The sequence below is a fragment of the Podarcis liolepis genome (assembly GCF_965112155.1).
Source record: "Podarcis liolepis genome assembly, chromosome: 16".
NCBI lineage: Eukaryota > Metazoa > Chordata > Lepidosauria > Squamata > Lacertidae > Podarcis > Podarcis liolepis.
The window spans coordinates 20,499,253-20,518,796 of record NC_139567.1 but is presented as its reverse complement, the minus strand read 5'-3'; the positions used below and the strand labels follow the sequence as shown (position 1 = coordinate 20,518,796).

Sequence of the window (19,544 nt, the reverse complement as noted above, 5' to 3'; positions counted from 1 at the left end):
TATGGGCTTGCTTCGCAAAACGACAATGTCTTGCGAGTTCCTGCTGGTTTTTTCCCCTCCCCCCCTTTTTCTAAGCCGATCAGCAGATAAGCCGCTAAAAGCCGCTAATAGCGCTAATCCGCTAATCCTTCAATGGGCTTGCTTCGCAAGACGAAAAAACCGCTAAACGAAGAGAATCACAGAACGGATTCTTTTCGTCTTGCGAGGCACCACTGTAGAAGGAAGAAGCCACCGCCAAAGAAGACGAAGGAGATTGGCAAAACAAACTAATGAACTATACTGGACACACCAGACAATTTCTTTTCTCCCCACCCCCTTTCCTTAAAAAAAGGGAGAAATGTTCAGGCATAAACAGCAAGCTTTGTGTATTGGTTTCTACATTAGTTGAACTTTTAAAGGTCACTTGTAGTAATATGTATAAGGTTTTAAAATTGAATAAGTAAGAGTATAAGATTCTCTGGACGTGCATAAATAAGTATTAAAAAATGGAACCAGGAGGGAGAGGGGGAGGGAAGTCAATTAAGATGTATGGTTTTGATTGTGATTTTTATTTTTTTATTGGGTTGTTGTTGTTTTTTGTTCTCATAAAATTAATAAATTGTATAATAAGAGAGAGAGAGAGAGAGAGAGAGAGAGAGAGAGAGAGAGAGAGAACCAGAGGAACAAAGAGACCCTATAAAGCTGTCCTGTATGGACCCACATGCCTGCTGGCCCCTTTATTTCCCTCCCCAGTAGATATTGAACTCCAAGACAATGAGGGCCTTTAGGGCAAAATGGAACACTAATCCACCAACCACAGTCTGCCCTCATCCAGGAGTCCCTCCCCCTAAATACCCATCTGCTTTCCTATTTACAACTAACCCAGGAAATGGCATTTCTTGTCAGCTTCATTCTCCTCAGTGTTGCCCTTGTAGAACTCACCAGAGAGGAGGAAGATGGGGGACAAAACTAGACTTACTTAGCTCCCCCAGTCATTGACTCTCTGGCTCCACCTAGTGTTGGCCTCCATGCATATTCTTCAGTATGTCCCAGCAGAAAACTAGGATGCGCGTTGTTAACCCAAAAATGTAAAACGAGTGAGGTCTCAACCAAAGAAGAATGGCAACTTAAATTGACAGAATATGTGCAGCTTGCAGACTTAACATATAGAATAAGAGAAAAAGAAGAACATACGTTTAAAGCAGATTGGAAAACGTTTATTGAATACAGTGTACCTTGGTTTGCAATCGCTTTGGATTACAACCCTATTGGATTACAACCACATCAAACCTGGAAGTGCGTATCCCCCCCCTTTTTTTGGGATTACAACCAATTTTTTGGGGAGGCCCCATTGGCGAAAGCGCGCCTTGGGTTACAACCTGTTTTGGTTTACAACCGGACCTCTGGAATGGATTATGGTTGTAAACCAAGGTACATGGGTATATGGGAAATAATTTTGTGAAAGCGCTGGCAGCATTAAGATAAATTCATCGGTGTAAATAAGTTTTGATGGGTGCAATAATGGAATACTGATTAGTATAGTTTTTGTAAAATATGCAGGGATTTAAGGTATGTAAAATGAACCATTGAAAGAGAAGAAGGGAGGTCATTGATATCTTAAGGATGTAAAATGAGTATTTGAAATTGTAAAACAGATACACACACACACACTGGGAAACATCTTCTGGGGCCAAGCTCGCATGTGCTTTTGGGTGCCGTGCTCTCTTGTGAGATTGTGGCCCTGAAAAAGAGTGTGACTTTCAGGGCTGTGCTTTTGCAAGTTTGGGGGCACTGTGCTCTCACATGAGAGCACAGCCCCCCCTCCGAGATGTCCCATTTTAATCAGGACATTGGAGGTGTGTGTCCCTGTCTTCCACTCCATCAGTCTCAAAGAGCACCACTTGCCAGAGCTCAAAGGTCTCAGAGTGAGGTTCTCTCTCAGCACTGCTACCAGGTGGTATTGAACCAGCCTTGCCAGGAATCAATTCTGGAGACTTCTGCATGTCAAACAGGTGTCCTGCCACCAACCTGTGTTCCCAGGATTCCAGTCCCCTGGGAACCTCCCCACCCTAAAAGAAAATGGCTGCTTACAGGGAGAGTCAGAACGCATGCGTTCTTTGCAACAGGTTTATTCGCACACAATTAAAAAAAATTCCAGTCACCATTCCAGAAACTGGTTAGGAAGAGGAGATGAATTCAGCGGGGATTATTTCATCAGTGAACCACATTCCCGAGAAAACAAGGGTTGCTTAAGACCTGCTGAAATCGATAGGAAAGATTATCCATTGGCGTATGAAGGAAACCTTAGCTAATTAGACAACTTAACATTAATGCATTCATCAGTCATAGAAATCTGCATACAAATGAATTAGTCATTTTGAATAAATAAGAGATTTCCGATGGTGCTTGTGTAGCAGGGATGGGGAATCTGGGTAAACCTGTGTCCTGATTTACAGAGGACAGCCTTTTATGTGGAGACATCCTCTGTTTCAGGAGTGGGGAACCTGTAGCCCCCAAGATGTTGCTGGACTACAGCTGCCATCAACCCTAGCAAGCTGTTAGTTTCTGTTTTGCCACTGAGCAGCTGCTTAGAGTCACAAGGCTCTGTTTACATTCCAGAGACAGTCCAGGCTGTTGGAAATCTCACGGGAGAAGGGAGACGGATGTGACGTTACTGGTTTCCTGTTCCTTTGTTCAGTTGCTCTCTGCTTTCACAGAGAGAGGATGTTTCTTTGCTGTCTACGTAGTAAGAAATAAAGCATAGCATGTACCCATAAATATCATCACTTCTGCGTGCTGTTTTGGATTCTCTGCTGAATGGAATGTGCCTGAGGCCTCATCAAAGGCTCAGGTTGTTAATTATTCGTCAGGAGGGCGATTCCGGAAGATGAGCTTTATCAGCTTGGCCGAGCGCAGATTCTGACACAAGCCTGGTCTATGGTGGGTGATGCTGGGAGTTGTAGTTCAGTAACTTCTGGGAGGCCACAGGTTCCCCCTACCTGCTCTGTTTGAAGGGCTCTCTGGTCCAAGTTGGGTTTAAAAGACAAAGTTGGGAAATAGACCAGACAGTGGCCCACCAATAGTTGCATTGAGCAGGCACAGGTCGCCTCACTGCAGTCTCTTTCATCGTAGTGGGGAAGACTGTATCTCTTACTTCAAATTATAGTAACTCTTTTCAATGTTTTGATTTTTATTTTTATTTTACATATAAATAAGCATGTGCAAATTTTATTTATTTGTTTGTTGCATTTATAACCCACCTTTCCCCCCATGGAACTCATATTTCTCCCATTCCTCATTTAATCCCCACAACAGCCCGTGACACAGTTGGGCTGAGAGGTAGTGACTGGCCCAAGATCACCCAGTGAGCTTCATGGCTGAGTAGGAAACTGAACCCTGGTCTCCCAGGTCTTAGTCCAACACCCTAACCACTGCACTGCACCACCATTGGCTCTCTATTTTACAGGATGTGCAAGCAGCCACCATATGGGGAACATCCTGCAAGTGTTGTTGGACTCCAGCTCCCATCATTCCCCACCATTGGTCATGCCAGTTGCAAGGCCTGATGGGAGTTTGAGTCCAACAACACAGAGAGGGCCAAGGGCGTCTCTCCCCTTGCAGCAGGCGCCATCTTGGATGAGGTCTTCCCTCCTGTGTGAGGCGAATGACTTGCTAAGGCACTCTGCCCGTTGTTAAAATTATTAACATTTTAAGTAGATTTAAAAGGATTCCTAAGCAATTATTAAAAGAAGTTAAATAGATTAAATGTCACAGGTCTAGGTGTGAAGGGTGCCTGAAACTTACATAAAAGTCAGGTGTTGCAGTGCACAGAGCAGCCCCTCCACAGCAGTTGGTTTTTTATCCTGAGGAAGCTGTGGAAGAGAAGAAATTGGGTGGTAGCCTTCGGGTTCTCACCAGTACAACTACTGGGGACCCCCTGTGGTGAATACCAGGGCCCCTGTCTACTCCACAACCTCATATCAGCTTTGTATCACTTTCCCCCCAAAGGATGCTAGGAAAGCATACTTTGCTGAGGAGACTCTTCTGAGAGAGATTCCTATTGCCCTCCTAGAACTTCAGTTCCCAGGATTCCTTGGAAAGCCTGTGTGATGGTTAAGAACATCTGGGGCTAGCCCAAGATATTTGGCAGCCTGAGTTTAAAAAAAGGACAAGATGGCAGCCCTTGGACTCTATGCTTCAAAGCCAACTAGACTGATAGCTGAATCTTACTTCAGCACTAGTCAATATTTTTCACCTCACCTTGAGGAAACAAGGCTGTCTTATGGGGCACAGAGCAGGCTACATACCAGAGACAGCTGTTTCCTATCCTTATCCCCCACCTGAGGGAGTTGTTTGACTCTGTCTAATGGTAAGACCAGAAACTGAGAGTATCCTAAGTAAAGGTAAAGGTAAAGGACCCCTGGATGGTTAAGTCCAGTCAAAGGCGACTATGGGATTGTGGTGCTCATTTCGTTTCAGGCCGAGGGAGCCGGCGTTTATCCACAGACAGATTTCCGAGTCATGTGGCCAGCATGACTAAACTGCTTCTGGCGCAACAGAACACCGTGACAGAAGCCAGAGCGCACAGAAACGCCGTTTACCTTCCCGTTACAGCGGTACCTATTTATCTACCTACACTGGCGTGCTTTCAAACTGCTAGGTTGGCAGGAGCTGGGGCAGAGCAACAGGAGCTAACTCCGTTGTGGGGATTTGAACTGCCAACCTTCCAATCGGCAAGCCCAAGAGGCTCAGTGGTTCAGACCACAGCGCCACCTGCTTTTTACCTCTAATATCCTAAGTACCCTGGCAGGAACAGAGCAAAATTCCATCTAACCCAGCATCCTGCTTTCTACACCAGCCAATCAGATGCCATAATCCCCTCCAAAATTTCTCCAATGACAATAGGGACATCCTAAGGAAAAGCGAGACATTCTGGGATGAAATCAGAAACCAGGACGGCTTCTGTAAATCCAGGAGTGTCTCTTGAAAATAGGGGCACTTGGAGGGTGTGTACTCACCGCAGGGGACATAGCAATCACACTCACAAAAGTCACAGCGAGAGAACCATCGGGTCCAGCCAGATTGCTTGGTGACGCAGGAGGAGATCTTGATGCAGCCATGATTGAGAAAGGCCCCTGGGTACACCTTATGGGGACAGGTGGAGGAGCAGCTCCCATCAATATCCCGCTCGTTTATCTCAATCCGACCCCGGAGGCAGATCCCTTCGCAGAAAGACACAAAGCAATAAAAGCAGGCATGACGCCAGAATGACTCGTTCAAGAATATGCAGAAATGGCGAAACTTACCGGGAAAATAAGAAATCAAGATAACAAACTTTTAAATAGAAGAATGGAAATGGTTTATTGAATATTTACAAATTAACTGTAAATGGATAAGAACATTGGCAGGATTATTGTAATAACCTCCAGTATATATTTACAGTGTATATCTATAGTAGATAATTAAATGAGCAAGTTAAATGAATTTGGATATGTAGAAGATACTAAAAATAAATTTAAGGAACTGCAAAAAGAGGGGGAAGGAAGTCAAATTTCGAAATGTTATATTGATTGTAAAACTAATTGAATGTATTAACATGAAAAGTATAAATAAAAACTTTTTTAAAAAAGAGAAAGATTGGCAATGGTGCCTACCTGAGAGGCGCTGGAACTGAGTTGCAGCAAGTTCCCACTGGAAAAAAAAGCTCTGGATATACGCATGGAAGGCACACAGTTATACTTACTGAGGCAAGTAGGTTTGGGGGTCCAGCGGCCACTCGATTGGCAGGCGCTAGCAGGATCCCCCACCAGCAGGTACCCAGGCCGGCAGCTGTAGCGCACCACCGACCCGACCCACCAGTCGTTCCCATAGACCACCGAATTGAACTCTGTTTCTGGTCGTCCACAGTTCACTAAGAAAGAAAAAAAGACACACACACGGACCCTCCAGGGGTTGCTTTGTGGCAACTGTGTTCCGCAACATGCCATTGACGAAATAATTGTGCTTTAGCAGTGGGTTTATAATGGACCGTCTGCACGCCATTCTGCTTGACTGGCCGTTCAGCTATGTTTCCTCCTTTCACCTTTGAGAGGGACACTTTTGTACAGCAGTGAAATGCTGGCAGGACGGTTGGAGGATGGATGGCGGCTAACAGATTGAGGTTGAATCCTGACAAGACAGAAGTACTGTTTTTTGGGGGTGGGTGGGGTGGGGGTGGAGGACTCCCTGAACCTGAATGGGGTAACTGTGCCCCTGAAGGACCAGGTGTGCAGCCTGGGGGTCATTTTGGACTCACAGCTGTCCATGCAGGCGCAGGTCAATTCTGTGTCCAGGGCAGCTGTTTATCAGCTCCATCTGGTATGCAGGCTGAGACCCTACCTGCCCGTGGACTGTCTCCCCAGAGTGGTGCATGCTCTAGTTATCTCTCGCTTGGACTACTGCAAAGCGCTCTACATGGGGCTACCTTTGAAGGTGACCCAGAAACTACAACTAATCCAGAATGCGGCAGCTAGACTGGTGACTGGGAGTGGCCGCCAAGACCACATAACAGTGGTCTTGAAAGACCTACACTGGCTCCCAGTACGTTTCCAAGCACAATTCAAAGTGTTGGTGCTGACCTTTAAAGCCCTAAACGGCCTCGGTCCACTATACCTGAAGGAGCATCTCCACCCCCATCATTCTGCCCGGACACTGAGGTCCAGCGCCGAGAGCCTTCTGGCAGTGCCCTCGCTGCGAGAAGCCAACTTACAGGGAACCAGGCAGAGGGCCTTATCGGTAGTGGCACCCGCCCTGTGGAACGCCCTCCCACCAGATGTCAAAGAGGAAAATAACTACCAAACTTTTAGAAGACATCTGAAGGCAGCCCTGTTTAGAGAAGCTTTTAATGTTTAATAAGTTATTGTATTTTAGCGTTCTGTTGGAAGCCGCCCAGAGTGGCTGGGGAAACCCAGCCAGATGGGCGGGGTATAAATAATAAATTATTATTATTATAACTCCCCGGATGCCATCGTGAGAGCAAATCATAACGCAGAAAAAAATGTGATTTTGCTGGTTTCTGGTGCTGAAACTCTTACATAATCCCCGGAGTCCGAATTTCTGTTGGCCTCATTTCATTTTCAGTTCATGTTCCCCCAAAGCACCCCTCCACCCCAAACATTGGGTGCTGCTTCCGATCCCAGGCCAGCATGCTGCTGAAGTATTCTCCCACTGGATCAGAGCAAAGGTCCACCTGGTCTAGCGTTCTGCTCCCAACTAGATGTCTCTGGGAGCTTCACCACCAGGGAGTTTCTTTCCTTCGAGTTTGTCCCACCAGTATATCATGGTAGACTATCTAGTCACATGGAAGTTCTGTTTAACTAGGATGACAGCCTGCCTGATCAGCCTCTTCTCCACCGTGAACCTGAGTAATCCTTTTTTAAAAAGAGAAGCTTAATCCTCTTTAAATCCTCCACGTCGCCCCTTTCCCCTCCCAATTACTACTATACGATTACCGTAGCTAAACGCTTTACAATCTCCATTCTGTTTGCCCTCATTAACAACACAATCATTTCCAAGAGCGGTGATGACATGTGATTGCAGTATGTGCATGTGCTAAATTATTAATGATTTTTCCCCCTAAAATAAAAATCCTAAAAAAACCACAACCCCATATTCCTCATCAGCAACAAATGATATTTCTACATGGGAGGGGGCGGGGGGAGTTAGTTGCATCCAGTAATGCCATGGCAAATTCAGAAGCACAGGGTCCTTTCATGACCCACACACTCTCAAAAATTATTGTATAATCTTAGAAGGTTGTATAATCTTATAATTATACAATAATCTTAGACTTATACAACAACAACTAGGGATGCAATGCAACAATCAGTTCAGATCTCCGATGTGTTGCCTTTCAGCTAGATTTCTATGCACCTACGTGGGCAAATGAATTCGAGTGCTCCAACATCTTATTTTAAAGTGACTTAAATTTTGTTTTCCATGATGTTCCATTGCACCATTCTCTTTTCAGCACTTGGGTGTTCCTAAATGTGTGTTCCCCCTGCCCCCACTTCCCCCCAACTTGCAGAAAATATGGAGGGTGACCCCCCAAATATTTTATCGGGGGGACAAAGAGACCAGGGCCCCATACAGTTGGCGCCTATGCTCTGGAACATACAAGCGCCTTCTCCAGACTGACCCTAGGAGCCAATCCTCAATGTCTGACGCACCTCCTTTCACTCTGATTGGTTCCAATCAGCATCAAGGATGAGAAGAATCATTCTCAGTGGCTAAAAAACCCCCCTCCCCTTTCAGGATATTGGCAGCAGGGACCCTGTGGCAGAATTAGTAATGGCCTTTGACCTTTCATGACCCTAGACCACTACAGTGCCGGTTGCAGCTTGCAGCCCAATTGGGATTTGAATCTATGTATTCTGGATTTGCACATACCCCGGCAAAATGATTTGTACCCCAACCAACAGCAGCTTCCATTCCCACACGTGCTTTTCTTCAGTTCTTTGTGCTTTCCTTTACAGCCTCCCATGCAGATGGGGGCAGTCCCAGACCAGTAAGTGTCCACGTTTTCTGGAAAAAGAAGATTTTTTTTAAAAAAAACAACAACAACCCAAAGTGTCATAATTTGTTCTATCCTAAAAATAAATTATAGTACAGTGGTACCTCAGGTTAAGTACTTAATTCATTCCAGAGGTCCGTACTTAACCTGAAACTGTTCTTAACCTGAAGCGCCACTTTAGCTAATGGGGCCTCCTGCTGCTGCCGCGCTGCCGGAGCACGATTTCTGTTCTCATCCTGAAGCAAAGTTCTGAACCTGAAGCACTATTTCTGGGTTAGCGGAGTCTGTAACCTGAAGCGTATGTAACATGAAGCGTATGTAACCCGAGGTACCACCGTACAGTGGACACCTGGGTTGCAAACGTGATCCGTGTGGGATGCACGTTTGCAAACCGCAGTGGGTGTCTGCGCACGTGCGAGTTGCGATTCGGTGCTTATGCACAAAGCACAATTTAGCACATCTGCGACCACCGAAACCCGGAAGTAACCTGTTCTTCCATGTTTTGGTGGTCCGTAACCCGAAAAAACGCAACCTGAAGCGTCTGTAACCCGAGGTATGACTAAATAAAAAAATTCCTTCCAGTAGCACCTTAAAGATCAACTAAGTTAGTTCTTGGTATGAGCTTTCGTGTGCATGCACACTTGGTATCTGAAGAAGTGTGCATGCACATGAAAGCTCATACCAAGAACTAACTTAGTTGGTCTTTAAGGTGCTACTGGAAGGAATTTTTTTATTTTGACTATGGCAGACCAACACGGCTACCTATCTGTAACTGGAACCGAGGTATGACTGTGATTGTTATATCCATTTATGAAATGCAGAGCTCTAAGCTGTAGCCCCAACCATGTCTATTCAGAAGGAAATCCTACTGAATGCAGTGGAGCTGATCCCTAGGTGAGGTTAGGATCGTGGCCTCTTTCTGTCAGCCAGATTGGTATACTATAACTGAATGAAAACGTTACAATATTTGGTAAACCCCAGCATTTAAGTGACAGAAATAAAACTAGGTAGTGTACATACTTATTAAGTGTCAGTGTCTGAAGAAGTGTGCATGCACACAAAAGCTCATACCAATAACAAACTTAGAGACCTTAGGTCTCTAAGGTGCTACTGGAAGGAATTGTTTTATTTAGTGTCATAACATTTCATTTATTTATCTGTTTAAATAGGAGTTTGCTACTTTCCTACTTCAGAGTCTGCAAAGTGTCTCACAATGCTGGCAGAGGCTGATGGGAACTGTAGTCCAAAACACCTGGAGGACACTAGATTTAAGAAGGCTGCCTTGAAGTTTGGCCAAGAGGTCTTTAAAAAGAAAGAAAAAATCTCTCAAGATTTACACTTGACAACAGAAAAATATAAAGTTTAAAAATTTTCAGATTTCAAACTTGTGAACTATTTAATCTTAGTTTAAGTTCCTGGAATTACCGTACACAGCACAATAAACAACAATGGCTTTTAGCATCAAAACATGCAGAGCAATTAAGTTATTACCTTGATAATCCTTTTTTATAGGACAAGCCTATCCATGTCCCCGAGTTCAATTACTCCCAAGTAATCAGATAAGACTGCAAACTTAGCCACCCTATAAAAGTGTCAGTATTTTGTCTTCTTTTTAAAAATTTGCTATATAGTAGGTGTCAGGGGTTTAGGAGCAGAGGCACGGGCAAGGGAGGAAACAGAGAGCGAAGGGGAGGAGGCAGAAGAAAAGATGAGTGATGACGACGACCCGAGATCTCCTAGTCTTTCCAGTGAATCAGAGGATTCACAGAAAGGAGCACCAGTGGCCAGGGCAAGGGGGGAGTCTAGGGGGGCACCCCAGGAAGATAGAGCCAGAGGGGACTCAGGGGGGAGCAGCTGGAAATCGGGACCAGCGTCACCGCCAGGAAGCAGGGAAGAGGAAGGGAGCCAGGGGGGAAGCGCTGGCAGATCACCACAGGAGGGAGGGCATGAGTCAGGAGTGGCCACACCTCCATCGGGGAGTGAAGAAACGGTTAAGAGGAAAGTGGAAGGTTGGGCGCGCGCGCCAAGTTCAAATGCAGAGGAAGGCGGCGCAGTAAGCAGCCCCGAAAGGGAACCAGGTCCTAAAGCCCGGCGCAAGGAGGCAGGAGGGTCCGGGTCAGCGTCAGAAGAATCCCGGAAGGAAGAAGCCCCGGGGGGTAGAGGGACCCAGAGGAGGACAGTCAGGCGGAAAAGGTGGAGCAAGGCTAGGATATTAAGTTGGTGCACACGAGGCGGAGACTCAGACGGAGCTTCGCCGATCTAGCTACTAGACGTAGAGTTGCGCGCAGCAGCGTGAGAATGGAAACTGTAATTCAATAAAGACTTTTACTTAATGATCGCTGGCTAGCGTGATCCTCTGTGAGCTAGGATCTTCAAGCAGCTCTGACAGTAAGCTCCGTCTCCCGATTGTGGGCATCTACAGCCTCGAGGAGGGGAGAGAAACAGGTGCCTACTAGCGAGCTCACGAACGGCAGACGACATGACGGCTGAGCAGCAGATAGAGGAACTCAGAAAAGCAGTGGCACAACTGAATGCCGAGGCTCTCGCATCCAGGAAGAGAGAGGAGGAGGCAGCTGCCGCCTGCAGGGATCTCCAGGTCAGGTTAGACGTGCTGACAAAGCAGACACCCCGGCAGGAGGGAATTGGGTTGGCGAGACGGACAGGCGGGCTGGTCTCTCACTTCGATGGGAACCTGCAACAGTATCCCAACTTTAGAGCCGACGTACTGTGCGCACTGCAACTGCTGCATAAAGACTTTAGAGATGAGCAAGAGAGAGTGGGATTCATCATGTCCCATTTGCATGGGGATGCTAAAGCATGGCTACGCAATTTATGGAGAGATAAGGATCCGGCGCTCCAGAATGCAGATGCCTTTATTAAAGCGATGGATGGGTGTTTTTTATCAAGTATTGACGTGGATCTTGCACGGAAGGAGGTGCATGGGCTGAGACAAGGGAGGGCCAGCGTCAGGCAGTATCATGCCCGCTTTTTCGCCTTGGTCAGTGCCCTGGAATGGGACAGAGATTCGGCTCCTGTAAGAGACCTCTTTTGGGAGGGGCTGCACAACTCGATTAAAGATGAGATCGCGAGGGGGGAGAGACCCCGAACCACCCAGGAGGTCGTTCAGAGGGCACTGGCAGTGGGGGTGAGGCTGGAAGAACGTCCGTGGAACAGAGACGAAGGGCGTGGAGGGCGCGAAACAGCCAGGGGCCCCTCCTTCCTTCCCAGAGAAGCAGCGCGGGCGCAATCCACGCCTCCGCCAGGAGGAGGAGCCGAACCTATGGAGGTTGGAGGTGCAAGGGCTCAGTCAGCAACCAGAGCCCTAGCACCGGCAGCAGTGAAAGCGAAGCCTCCTAGAGGGAACAGGAAGTGTTACGTCTGTGAGGAGCCAGGGCATATGGCAAAAGAGTGTCCCCAGAGGCTCCACAAGCTTACTGCAGCCTCGGCAATGGTGACTGCAGCAACGCAGCAAGGGGGACCACAGCAGGGAAACGACGCAGTCTGGCTGGAGGAAGAGGCCCTGGGGCCCAGCCAGACGTGTTAGTGACGCAGTCCCCAGAGGTTTTACAGCCCGTGAACCCCCTCCCGCCCAAACCAGTGGTGAGGCTCACCGCATCTCTCCAGCTGCCCAATGGAATCACCACTGACGTGCCCATCACAGTTGACTCGGGCAGCAACGCGGACTTTATAGGGCAGGACTTTGTCGACAAGCACGCTATACAGTTGCTGCCGGCCACACTGCCCCTGCAGGTTGTCACGGTGGATGGCAGGGAGTTGCTAGGGGGGCAAGTGGTGAAACAGACGCCGCCCATGGCGATGCGACTTGGAAATCACAAAGAAATCATCAGCTTCAATGTCACTCAACTATCGGATACGCCCATTGTATTGGGAATGAGTTGGCTAGACAAGCACAGCCCAACGCTGGCTTGGTACCAGAGGCAGCTGATCTTCGGCTCTTCCTTTTGTGCTGAACACTGCATCGTGCCCCGGCAGGAAGGAGAGGAAGAGGAGTCACAGCTGCTGCTAGGCACGCTGCAAGCGATTCCCCACAAGTACGCAGAATTTTTGGAAGTTTTCTGCGAGAAGGAGGCAGACAGGCTACCCCCTCACAGACCATATGACTGCAAGATTGACCTGCTGCCGGGGGTGGCGCTGCCTAAGGGGAAACTGTATTCCATGTCAGAGGACGAGCTGCAGGAACTCAAACAGTTCATAGATCATAATTTGGAGCGCGGTTTCATCCGAGAGTCCAAGGCAGCGGGGGGCAGTCCAGTATTCTTTGTTAAAAAGCGAGACACGCCCCAAAAAAGACTGGTCGTGGACTATCGCATTTTAAACAATGGGACCAAGCCGTCGGACTTCCCCATGCCCCGAATCGACGACCTCCTGGCGAAGGTGCGGAAGGGAAAAGTGTTCACCAAGTTAGACCTGCGAGGGGCGTACAACCTCATTCGCATGCGGGAGGGAGATGAGTGGAAGACGGCCATGTTCACGCCACTGGGTACCTACGAATACAGAGTTATGCCCTTTGGATTGCAAAATGGCTCCCACGTTTTTCAAGCTTTCATGCATCACGTGTTGGCGGGACTTCTCTACAAGACGTGCGTCTGTTTCTTAGATGACATCCTGATCTTTTCGGAATCGCAGCAGGAGCATGACAGACACGTCAAGGAAGTGCTGACCAGACTAAAGCAACATAGGCTCTACGCCAAGCTGGAGAAGTGCCAATTTGACGTGACGGAGGTGGATTTTCTGGGCTACAAGTTGTCTGACAAGGGGCTCGCCATGGACAGCGCCAAGGTTCGCGCGGTATTGGATTGGAAGAGTCCACGCAACCGGAAGGAGGTCCAGAGGTTTGTCGGCTTTGCGAACTTCTATCGCAAGTTTATCAAGGGCTTCGCTATGCAGACAGCGGCCATCACAGACACGCTTAGCTCCAAGAAAAAGAAGTTCGTTTGGACAGAGGAGGCGGAGCAGTCCTTTCAGGCACTCAAGCGTCTCTTCGCGTCGGAAGAGCAGCTGCTTCACGTCAACCCCAGCAGGCCGATGAGGGTGGAGACAGACGCCTCGGACAGAGCCGTGGGGGCGGTCCTGCTGCAAAAGGACCAGCAGGGGGTGTGGCGACCGGCAGCGTTTTACTCCAGGAAGCTCAGCAAGTCCGAGCAGAACTACACCATCTGGGACAGGGAGTTGCTGGCCATTCATGCAGCGTTCAAAGCGTGGAGGCACTTCCTGATCGGCGCCAAGCACACGGTGCAGGTTTGCACGGACCACAAGAATCTGGAGCACTGGCGCACGGCACAGTTCCTAAACCAGAGGCAGATACGTTGGGCTGAGTTTTTTGCGAACTTCGACTTCCGCATAGAGTATGTCCCGGGGGACACTAACATCATGGCGGACGCCCTCTCCCGTAAGCCACAGTATCTGGAGGACGCAACGCCAGCGGCCGCCATGCACATCTTCGCACCAACAGTATGGGCGTGCGCCGCGGCCACCGTGGACCTGGAGGCGGTGCGACGAGCGTTGCAGGATGACTCCTTCGCGCAAGCAAAGATGGCAGAGGTGCAAAGGGGCACGGCTGCGGCCGACGGTTTCCAGCTACGAGATGGATTGCTCATCCGTAAAGGGGCCATCTACGTGCCGGGAGACGACCTTCGCGCCAAGGTGCTGCAGCAGCTGCACGACGCGCCCACGGCCGGGCACTTTGGCAAGGAGAAGACGGTGGAATTAGTAGCCAGGGATTTCTGGTGGCCTGGAATGAGAGGGGAGGTCGCAGACTACGTGGCGAGGTGTGACACCTGCCAGAGGGCCAAACCAGTACACAAACCGCCGGCCGGACTGTTGGAACCGCTGCAAACTCCGGTCGAACCTTGGGAAAGGGTGGCCCTGGACTTTGTCACGGATCTGCCCAGCTCGAGGGGCAAGACGGCAGTGCTGGTGGTGGTGGACCTGTTTTCCAAGATGGCACATTTCATTCCGTGTGCTAAGGTGGCCACGGCGGAGCAAACCGCCAAAATGTTCATAGACCACGTGTTCAAGGTTCACGGTCTGCCACGGTCTATTCTGTCCGACCGGGGGCGGCAGTTCACCTCGAATTTCTGGCAGAAGCTGATGGGCTTCCTGAACGTCAAGATCAACCTGGCGTCGGCGAGACACCCGCAGACCAACGGGCAAGCGGAGCGGGTCAATGCCATCATGCAGCAGTACCTGAGATGTTATGCGAATCAACAGCCTGCGACGTGGGTGGATTACCTGCCGCTTGCCGAGTTCGCCTACAACAACACGAAGCACGTGTCCACGGGGGTCACGCCGTTCTTCGCCAACAACGGGAGGCACCCCAGAACCTTCCCGGGACTGGAAAGAATGGGGGAGGGGGAGCCGCAGACAGCAGATGCGTTCGCGTCGGAGCTGCAGGAAGTCCACGATCAGCTGAGGCGCCACCTGGAGCTGGCCAAGCACGCATACAAGGTACAAGCGGACAAGCACAGAAGGGTTGGCGAAGAGCTCCACGTGGGAGACTGGGTTTGGTTAGCAGCCCACGCAGTGCCGGCCAGGTCGTTGGCCAAGAAGAAACTAGGGCATAAACAACTGGGGCCCTACCAAGTCGAAGAGCAGGTCAACCCGGTAGCTTTCAGACTGGCACTTCCGGAGGGTTCCAGAATGCATCCGGTATTCCACAGATCGGTGCTCACTCCCTACAAGGCACCGCACAGGTTCCAGGAACCCGGAACGGCGCCGAGTCCGGTCAGAGACAGAACAGGGCACGCGGGAGTGGCACAGAAGGAGCGCATCAACGAAGTCACGGAGATTTTGGACTCCAGATGGGGGGAAGAGGGGGTAGAATACTTTCTCGCCAAGGAGGGCACCCCGGCCAGTGCGAACAGCTGGGTGCCGGGCTACGCCTTGGACGAACCTCTCCTCAAAGACGAGTTTCATGCCCTCTTCCCCCATAGACCTATGCCAGCAGACTTTTTCGACGACTGGCTTTTCACGCCCACGCTTTCGGCCAGCACTTTCCGGGGCTTCGACTCGGACGAGGACCCGACACAAGACGTCCGTTCCCCGGAGGGGTCACCCTCGGGATCTGCATCAGAACCCTCGTATTGGTGGGACGATAGACCAGAGGAGCAGTTCCGCAGACGGTGGCTGGAAGGCCCAGGACGAGCAACACCGCCAGGAGGAAGTGAGGGAGAGACGGACATGGACGTTTTCGGGGACGACCCTGGTTTCGAGCACGGCGGCACAGAGATGGAAGCGGAGGTGACCGTTGTCGACGAGAGCAGGGAGGAAGACCCGCGAGACTTCAGATGGAGGCCCGCCACGGGAAGCGACCGATATCCGACGTTCGTCCCTTTGCAACAGCAGCCCCCAGCTCCAGCACCGGAAGGAGGGGAGGGGGGAATGGGGGGCTTCAAGGGGGGGATGGATGTCAGGGGTTTAGGAGCAGAGGCACGGGCAAGGGAGGAAACAGAGAGCGAAGGGGAGGAGGCAGAAGAAAAGATGAGTGATGACGACGACCCGAGATCTCCTAGTCTTTCCAGTGAATCAGAGGATTCACAGAAAGGAGCACCAGTGGCCAGGGCAAGGGGGGGAGTCTAGGGGGGCACCCCAGGAAGATAGAGCCAGAGGGGACTCAGGGGGGAGCAGCTGGAAATCGGGACCAGCGTCACCGCCAGGAAGCAGGGAAGAGGAAGGGAGCCAGGGGGGAAGCGCTGGCAGATCACCACAGGAGGGAGGGCATGAGTCAGGAGTGGCCACACCTCCATCGGGGAGCGAAGAAACGGTTAAGAGGAAAGTGGAAGGTTGGGCGCGCGCGCCAAGTTCAAATGCAGAGGAAGGCGGCGCAGTAAGCAGCCCCGAAAGGGAACCAGGTCCTAAAGCCCGGCGCAAGGAGGCAGGAGGGTCCGGGTCAGCGTCAGAAGAATCCCGGAAGGAAGAAGCCCCGGGGGGTAGAGGGACCCAGAGGAGGACAGTCAGGCGGAAAAGGTGGAGCAAGGCTAGGATATTAAGTTGGTGCACACGAGGCGGAGACTCAGACGGAGCTTCGCCGATCTAGCTACTAGACGTAGAGTTGCGCGCAGCAGCGTGAGAATGGAAACTGTAATTCAATAAAGACTTTTACTTAATGATCGCTGGCTAGCGTGATCCTCTGTGAGCTAGGATCTTCAAGCAGCTCTGACAGTAGGATTTTGTGTGTGTAAACTTTTATCATCATCTTCCCCTTGAACTACAGTTAAAAGGTCAGTATTCTTCCCCCCATTTTACAGATGTGTAACTGAGGCTCAGATAGATTGTAGTTTGTCTAAGGGCAGCCAACTAGTTTCTGGCAGAGTAAAATATAAACCAGGGGCTACCTGGATCATTTAACTATGCACCATGAGTTGGAAACTTTATTTGTGCAACTGACTTGTAAGACTCACCACTCCTTCTGCAGCCGCTGACCCAGAAATCAGTGCCTCTTAACCCCAAGAGCTACTTTAGCATGGATGAAGCTTCCAACACCAAGAAGGAGGACGCTCAGCCCTTACCTTGTACCTTGGATCCCTGTGACTTACCTTCCAACTCCTCGCCCGAGAGGAACTCGCAGAAGGAAAGGAGGAAGAAGAGAATCATCAGCGCCATGGTGGGTATAGCAGGGCTGGCACCCCGCTAGGGGACAGCTTTTCAGTGGCTTCAAAGGGAGAGGTGGAATTTGGGGAATAAGTTTTTTCACCTGCCCTCATGGGCATGGCAAAGTTGAACTGATCGCCAGAGGGCCTTGCAGCAGCCCAGATCCATTCAAACTGCAGAGAAAATCGCCTTCGCTTCTTTTTTTCCAAGATACTGTGCAGCACAGGGGGAGGTTGGGAAGCTTCCATTAATCCCTCCACAAACCCTCCCCGCCTCTCCATGCCACAGATAATCCCACAGCAGCAAGAGCGATTATTTTTTCCTCTCTCTTCCAAAAGCCTTATACCACAAGTCCTGGAATCTCACACAGGAGCACCAAACATAGATGCTTTCCTAAACCAGCTATTTTCAAGTATTTAAGTGTGGGGAAGGTTTGGGGACCACAGAGAATGGAGACACACTGGATAGAATTTGGGGTATGGAGAACTAGGACTGGGTGGCTTTTGAGCAAACCATGTCCTATCAGCTGCCTTAAACCTACCTTGCAGGGCTGTTGCATGTGAAAATGTCACAAGACACTACAGAGAGAGAGCATTTCAAAGAAAGCAACCTGGGATAACCTCTGGAACAGAAGGCATCTTCTTTGCAAGACAAGCTCCGTAAAGGGATGGGTAAGGAGATTACAGGAGGGTCTCCTAAGGATATTGGCTGTGTGTGTGTGTCTCTCTCTCTCTGTGTGTAATGGGCTGTTTTTAAGAGGGGGAACCCAGGAAGGCATGTAAATACTGCCCCAGTCTGTCATTTCCAGGTGACAATCTTAAGGCGAAAGGAGGGAGAGTCAACTTTCCAAGTGTGAGTTATATTGCAGGAACCTTGGTCCAGAGTTTCCAGGGACAAAACCTAGAATGCCAAGCCCTGGATTAAGAGCCTGTACTGGGAATGTGCAGCAAACAGAACCAGCTGTTCAAGATATATCCCGGATTAAGGCTGAGGGGGAATAGCAAGCAGATGCAAAATACAATTTACAAATTCCCAGCCCTTTCTTTACCAGGCTTCAGGTACCCATCATGAGGCTAAAGCAGAGGCACCTTTTTAGTTCAGTGAACCATTTCCCCCCTTGGGAAACCTCCCAGAGGCATCAGTGGGTGGGGTCAGCACCAATGATGGGTGTAGCCCAAGGCAAAAGCAACAGATAAGACTCTTGCCTTCGCGCAGCCAGCTGTGTTTCAACCACACAAGTGTCAGATTCGTGTGCACACATCTGTCATCCTCCATCCAGGCAAACAATAGGTTTCATCACAGGTCAAGGACAAATTCCAGTCAGGCAAAAGCACAGAGGGCCAGGTCTGTGGCAGGCATGGCCTGAGCAGAGTCCCCAGGCCTGGAGCACCATATTTGCACCAAATCAGAGGTTCCCCACCCCTGCGTAGAGGATCTCTGGAGTCATCATATAGGTATCTCGGGTGTAGTGGAAAATCACCTGCCAGTACTTTGGGACTCCTTTTACAAGGCAGGAGCCTGACTCTCCCCCCTCAACAAAGAAATAATCCAGGCCACAAAGTATAGATACAATGGGCAGCAACAGGGTTGTCAGGAGTGGGTAGATCTTTAAGGCTGGCAGCTGCTTGGTCCTGCAAGAAGGGAGAGATGAGCAGGAATTTGTCTTTGACCTCATGCTGGGTCAGAGGAGCGAGGACAAGTCTTGCTGCTGCCAGTCCAACACCAGAGACAAGTTGCTGTTTCTCACACAATCACTCTGTGTGGAGGCGTCTGGTAGCTACAACAAAAATGGTTGGCTACTGAACCCAGCCAATGTTTGTGGCCCCTGACCAGGTGACACTATGACAGGTGTTGGCAGAGAAAATGAATCCAGATGAGGCAGGAAGTGAACCCAGCTGCATGCAGCAGAGGAAGGCAACCTTCCCATACCCCACTTTTAGAGAAGCCATCCCTACTGAAGCAGAAACTTCTTCCTGGCTGCAATATGGCCACTTGTTTTAAACTGTTTTTAATGTTGTATTTTAAATTGATGTGGCCTGCCCCTGGGACCTTACGGTGAAGAGTAGGAAAAAATATGTATTAATGGGCGGTATCCAACAAACTTGTTACGCCAGCACAAGGATTTATATTTGCACAGTCAAACCTTCCTCCCCCTGTACAGTCCCTAGATCTGTTCTGGGGTTTCCCCCAACCCTCCAGAGCAGATGTTGGGAGGGCACTGGAAGACAAGAGCAGGGGGAAGTTCCATTACATGAGCTGGAATGCTTGCATTAACAGAATGATCATACAGCGCTACATTTTAATAATCACGATGCCAAGCATGACCACAAAACCCATCTCCAAGTCTTCATGCAGCTCCATGCCGTTCATCAGTTGTGGCAGCCACCCAACCCTGGCCACCGAC

At 49.8% G+C, this 19,544-nt stretch overlaps 1 protein-coding gene across 1 annotated transcript; it reads right to left on the bottom strand.

Moving 5' to 3' along the window:
• Positions 1-2,092: 2,092 nt before the first annotated feature.
• Positions 2,093-18,682, bottom strand: LOC310696067 (inactive serine protease PAMR1-like). The gene is made up of 6 exons (XM_083481226.1): positions 17,086-18,682; positions 8,407-8,541; positions 5,723-5,890; positions 4,998-5,201; positions 3,784-3,851; positions 2,093-2,238 (listed from the first exon to the last, which is right to left on the bottom strand). The coding sequence occupies exons 1-5, from the start codon at positions 17,150-17,152 to the stop codon at positions 3,838-3,840; spliced, it is 588 nt and encodes a 195-aa protein (XP_083337352.1). The 5' UTR covers positions 17,153-18,682; the 3' UTR covers positions 2,093-2,238; positions 3,784-3,837.
• Positions 18,683-19,544: the final 862 nt, after the last annotated feature.

Excerpts from the sequence above, each read along its gene's own strand:
- LOC310696067 (XM_083481226.1), bottom strand. The coding sequence starts at position 17,152 with ATGGCGCTGATGATTCTCTTCTTCCTCCTTTCCTTCTGCGAGTTCCTC. Across the intron at positions 5,891-8,406 it reads GTACAAATCATTTTGCCGGG|TGAACTGTGGACGACCAGAA; the intron begins GTATGTGCAAAT and ends TTTCTTTCTTAG. Across the intron at positions 5,202-5,722 it reads CCCCAAACCTACTTGCCTCA|GGATCTGCCTCCGGGGTCGG; the intron begins GTAAGTATAACT and ends CTTTCTGCGAAG.